Source organism: Pseudonaja textilis, chromosome 1 (assembly GCF_049901715.1).
Source record: "Pseudonaja textilis isolate UNSWEBS1 chromosome 1, rPseTex1.2, whole genome shotgun sequence".
In the NCBI taxonomy this organism is placed as follows: domain Eukaryota; kingdom Metazoa; phylum Chordata; class Lepidosauria; order Squamata; family Elapidae; genus Pseudonaja; species Pseudonaja textilis.
This window is the reverse complement of record NC_141990.1, coordinates 267,625,058-267,631,057: the sequence shown is the minus strand read 5'-3', so window position 1 is coordinate 267,631,057 and position 6,000 is coordinate 267,625,058. Positions and strand designations below refer to the sequence as shown.

Below are 6,000 nucleotides of genomic sequence, written 5' to 3'. Positions count from 1 at the left end.
AAACATTTACTACAAAGGCCATCTGCAGAAAGTGCTAGCAACACAAGTCACCCCCTTGATTAGGTCTGCCATTCTATTCCATGTCTGCTCCCTAAGCTCCACCCACATCCCAAAGGAAACTCCATTTACAGTTGCCTGGTATAGAATCCTCTTCGTCTTTGTGGCGGACATTTTGTTTACAGCCTGATAAAACTTGTTCCTAGATTCTCATCAGTTGCTGGGGGCTTCCTTCTCTGAATTGAAATGTCAGAAAATGTATTTTGTATTTTAAGGGATTCCTTTCTTTGCCAGAGAATATGAATATTCATCTTCCCTGGCTGGTGATGACCTTCTTGATAACTTCCCTGACTGATACTGCCTCTCACAAACCTCCTTGGGGCTTTATTTATGCTTCTTATGAAATAACTATCCCAAAATCATTAACCTTCAAATTTGGACAACAGAAATCCAAGAATATGACTTATTTGTTTCAAATTGACGGGAGGAATCTTGTAATGCACCTTAGGCAGAAAAGAGGCTTAATCCCGAAGCATCTACCCATCTTCACTTATAATAAGGATGGAGATCTCCAGCTAGATTATCCATTCTTCAGGGATGACTGTTACTATGATGGTGTTGTAGAAGGTGAGCCCTTCTCTCTGGCCATCATCAGCACTTGCTCTGGAGGGCTCAGGGGCCTACTGCAATTTAAAAATAAGATTTATGAAATAGAGCCACTTCCAGAATCTGCTACATTTCAACATGTAGTCTTTCAATTAGAAGAAAAGGTGGGAGTCATTCCAATGGTGTGCGGCCTAACACAGGAAGAGCAAAGACATCAAGAAGCCATGATCCAAAATCCGGACCAAAAACCAGACAAAAGTATATCTAAAGCAAACTGGTGGTCACATGAGAGGTATGCAGAGATTGCTATTGTGATTGATCATGAACGCTTTTTAAAATTTGGCAAAAATGAAACTCTTACTGCTATAAATATTCTGGACATCTTCTACATTGCAAATGTACTGTATGAGCCTCTTTCTGTTCATTTGTCTATTGCGGGACTAGAAATATGGTCAGAAAGAAATCTTATATCAATTCATGATGACATCTTTAAAACACTTGAAGAATTCACTAGTTGGAGAAGAGACTCATTACTTTCTCATCTACCAAATGATGCTGGGCACTTATTTATATTTAAGAATTTCGGTCATGCAATAGGATTAGCATACGTAGGAAAGATTTGTGATGATAACAGTGGATCAGCTGTTGAATCATATATTACTTCCAGTTTGTACCGTATTTCTAACACATTTATCCATGAACTAGGACATAACCTTGGCATGCAACATGACTCAAAATACTGCGTATGTGATCGAGCAAAATGCATTATGGCCCCAACACAAGTAATAACCGATAAGTTTAGCAACTGCAGTTATATAGATTACTTCAGTCAAAGAAATTTGAACTGTTTGTTAATTCCACCAGACCCTAATAAAATATTTAAATTCAAATTCTGCGGCAACAAAGTAGTAGATAATGGAGAGCAATGTGACTGTGGTACCAAAGCTGAATGCAAGTTGGATCCATGTTGTCACTCTAACTGTAAGTTACATTTAGGGGCCACTTGTGCTTTTGGACAGTGTTGTACCAAGTGTCAGTATGAAGTTGCTGGAACAGTCTGCCGAAATAAGAAAAGCAGTTGTGATCTCCCCGAGTACTGCAATGGAGTTTCTGAGAGATGTCCCGAAGATGTTTATGTGCAAGATGGTGCCCCATGCAATGATGGTGCATATTGTTATAATGGAAGTTGTAATACTCATGATAGACAATGCAAAGCAATCTTTGGCAGCAAAGCAACAGTTGCTTCAGAAGTTTGCTTTAGAGAAATGAATACTCAAGGCAACCGGTTTGGCAACTGTGGCCTTAAACATGGAATTTATAGCAAATGTATACCTAAGAATATTCTATGTGGTCGTATCCAGTGTGAAAATGTGGAAAGCTTGCCCTCTTTGGAGAATCACACCACCATAGTTCAAACTTCCAAGGGCAATAAACAATGCTGGGGAACCGATTACCACAGTGGGATGAAGATCATTGATATTGGAGCAGTGAGAGATGGCACTCCTTGTGGCAATGGCATGATGTGTATTAACAGGGAGTGTGTTAATGTGTCTCTCTTGAGATACGATTGCAATGTCACAAAGTGCCATAATCATGGAATATGCAACAATTTCAAGCATTGTCACTGTGAGCAAGGCTGGGCTCCCCCCGACTGCCAAGAGGAAGGCAACGGTGGCAGTATTGACAGTGGCCCACCACCTCTGTATGAAAGCGAGAGACTTCATCCCCAAATGAAAATTATCTTAGCAATTGTATTTCCTCTTTGTGCACTTGTCCTTTCTGGTGCCTGTTTTAGGAAGCAAATTGTATATAGGATCGGAGAGTCTGAGAGAAGATTGAGGCAGCCGGACTGAAAAGTGAAAAAAGAAAGCTCATAATAAGTCACAGAAATGAAGCAGGGTTCACACATCAAATCTTTTAACAAGATAATATTGGGTAATATTAGCAAAAGAGACTGGTATCTTGTTCAATAAGCATTGGCTTCTGTAGGGATGCCAACAGAGGTCAGGCTGATGTCACCAGCATGGTGCAGCCATGATTCAACCCTGGTCCTTTTCTATGTGAATTGTGAAATTGTGTGCATGCCTTAAAGGGGCCTAGCTTGTGGTGGCATATTGCAACGTTGCTTTCGTCATTCTGGAGAAAGCAGCAACTTCCTGTTTCCTGCCATTTAACTTGCCTATCACTTTATTCTCCTTCCCAAAGTCCATTTCTTTGTGGAATGTTTTGTTCCATGGCTTTTGTTCCCAGTTTGGATCTGACTTTTAAAAAGGCTGTTAAGAAAGCTTTGGAGTAAAATGCATATGACTTTAAAAGTGTGTGAAGCTAATATGAGAAAGGACATGCACCTATGAAGTCACATGGAACAAGATACTATGGCCCTTTTCTTCATTGCTCTGAACTGCTGGGCTTTTATGTTTGAAAACTTCCTCTCTCTGTGTTCAGTCCAATGAGGTAAAGAAGTCCCAACATTGGTGTGCAAAAAGCTCTCATTGTTTTGTGATGTAACTGCTGGATAAACATTACAGGAAAGACAGGGGGAGGACACAGGTTTCCTTACATTATCCCGGGAGTTCACTAGCATTGTCTCTGTTAACACATGAATCTTTCTAGGCATACTTCCAAATTCTGTCTCAAGAGGTAAGGCACCATCTTCATGGCTTAACATGAAAAAAATCAACAAAGAACACTGAGAACCGTCATGAAGTAATCCATTTCATTTTTTGAGATTTCAGAAGGAGTTCTGTCAGATAGTTCCTTGTGCTGTGTCAGTGACAGGTGCTTGAAGGTGAGAATTGATAGGGGAACTGGGAGCTGTGTGGAAAGGGGCTCTAGATGGATTAGAACTACAGCTTCCAGAATCCCCAAATATCTGAACTCTGATGTTGGTATCTTTTCCCCAACTTCTCCTAGTCTTCTCAGTCTCATTTTCATCCTGGAACGGAGACATGGATAGTTAGTCCTAGTGAAGAATTACTGTGTGTGAATTCTGGGGTCACATAATGCATTTAATAAATGTAGTTAATACATAAATACAGCATCAGAGCATTTGAGGATTAACGTAGATATTTTGGAGAAGCAACATTTGAAGTACCATTTTAGGAAAGTTATTTTTCGGGGAATTCAGTTGATTGTGCTTTTGATTACCTGTGTTTTCGCCTGTCTCAAATTGACATGAATGATTAAAAGTCAGATGAAGTCCAACAAAGGAATAGGAGCATAATAAGAATTCTAATATTCTTAATTAATTGATTTAATCCTATTTTGAAGCAAATTGATCTGAAGTTATCATCTTCCAGATAAGGTAGAGATTGGAATATAGTTAAATGTAAGATTTTGCACTTCAAACCAATACCTCACATATCTCTGAATGTTGGAACATGACAGTACATGCTATGTATGTGAATTCAGTAACCCAGAGAATAATAATATATCACCACTTTAGATACCTCCAGGACATGTGTTGTAAAGAAGACCAGCTTTTCCAGTACCTATTGTTTTTCTGTTTTCATTTTAAAGATGTAGAAATTTTTGAGGTATCTACTACTGTACCTCGTAATAGTGAAAATTGCATATTTATAATTATCTTTGAATTGTAATGCAAAACTTTCTCCTAAATAAATATTTCCTGTTGCCTTCTGGTACAAATCTGTTCTATGTTTTAATATTGGTTTCTTTCTTAAGAATAATTAGTTTGCACAGATTGCACAGATTAAAGTTTTTTTCAGTTTCTGATGTATTTCTTTATATTTGATACTTTTGTTTTTGTTGCATTAGAACAGGATTTGAATTGAATTAGTTAATCCATTAACCCACCTATTCATTCTGTTGATTGCAGAACCAGTTCAGCCTTAGAATTTATTATCTCAGTCCTGTTGGAGAAGTCCAGAAAAAAAAACCCAGATAAATAACATCGTAAATAAACAAGCACTAAAGCAAGGGTCTTCAAAATTGGCAAGTTTAAGACTTGTAGACTTCAACTCCCAGAATTCCTGAGCTAACATAACTGGAGAAATTTTGGGAGTTGAAGTCCATAAGTCTTAAAGCTGTCAAGTTTGAAGGATCCCTGTACTAAAGTAATGGTTTTGGGAACCTTGTGTTGTATAATTTCTGTTATATAGCCTGTATATTATTTAGAGCAGTGCTTTTCAAACTTTTTCTTCATTACCCATTACCCACCTACCAAAAACTCTTAATGAACTTTGCGGTCTTCATTGCTAAGTCCTTTACTTCAGCACTGTTGTAACTTCAAGTGGTTATTGAATGAATGGTTATAACTCTTCGTGTCAAATCACCATTAGCAGTTTCATTGATTTTCATTGTAATGAGATACTTTGAGATATTTTTGAATATATTGTAATGTATATGGCAATCTTTTAAGTCAACTTAAATGTCCCCTTGTGATCAATAATGAGTCCACATATTGTTACCCAAAGGAAAAACACTTTTACCCAATTTTGGATAATTTATTCAGGTTTGAGAAGCACTGACTTTGAGCATTTGTTTAATGCATTATTTATTATGTTTAGTTTTTTTTCTCTTTTAATTGATTTCAATTGTGCCAACTGAATCATTTTACTATGACACAGGGACATATTTTGAGTAGAAAATGGACGTGAAATGCTTTATAATGCTGTAAGTTGTTAATGGTGTATGAGAGTATATTAGTCATATGTTACTTTAGAATTCAAAATTTATTAGTTATCCATCTGTATTATTATTTTTCTTCTCTACTACACTTCCTTTTCTCTTTTAAATGTGTACTTACTGTATATCAGAATTAGTTTTCCCTTTTTCCCCTTTAAATAATAATATAAATAATTAAAATGTTAGGGAAGTGCCCAGAGTCTCCAACTCACAAATTGTAGCAATATCACAGTAATTATGAATCTTTGTTCCTATTACAGTATTTTTGTAAGGAAATGAACAGCCAGAAGAATTACATCATAAAGTGGTCACAGAAAGGTGGGAAGGCGAGGAAGATGGCAAGCTGAGAAATATAATGGACTTTTAAAAGGTTTTGGAAGTGAGAACACCCCCCCCCCCAAAAAAGTCTCAAAAATTGAAAATGAAGGAAAGCAGAAATACTATACAAAACAGAAGAGAATAAATAACATTTATATTTGAATCTACTTTTCCCCAATCTTTGTAACTATTATTATCAATTATTATTATTATTATTATTTTCTAATATTTTGTAATATTATTAGAAAATAATAATTATTATTTTAATGTTATATTAATTATTATTTAATTATAATTATTTTCTAATATTATGTAAATATTAGAAAATGTACAGGTGGACTACAGGGTCCATCTGTACATTTTCTCTCATCCCATCTTTTCCCCATCCCTGATCACACTGGATTACATCACCCTCCCCCCCATCATATCCTA

At 36.5% G+C, this 6,000-nt stretch overlaps 1 protein-coding gene across 1 annotated transcript; it reads left to right on the top strand.

Moving 5' to 3' along the window:
- Positions 1-296: 296 nt before the first annotated feature.
- Positions 297-3,106, top strand: LOC113438475 (disintegrin and metalloproteinase domain-containing protein 20-like). The gene is made up of 2 exons (XM_026703860.1): positions 297-2,305; positions 3,064-3,106. The coding sequence occupies exons 1-2, from the start codon at positions 297-299 to the stop codon at positions 3,104-3,106; spliced, it is 2,052 nt and encodes a 683-aa protein (XP_026559645.1).
- The last annotated feature ends 2,894 nt before the right edge of the window (positions 3,107-6,000 follow it).

Excerpts from the sequence above, each read along its gene's own strand:
- LOC113438475 (XM_026703860.1), top strand. The coding sequence starts at position 297 with ATGAATATTCATCTTCCCTGGCTGGTGATGACCTTCTTGATAACTTCC. Across the intron at positions 2,306-3,063 it reads GACAGTGGCCCACCACCTCT|AAGTCCCAACATTGGTGTGC; the intron begins GTATGAAAGCGA and ends AATGAGGTAAAG.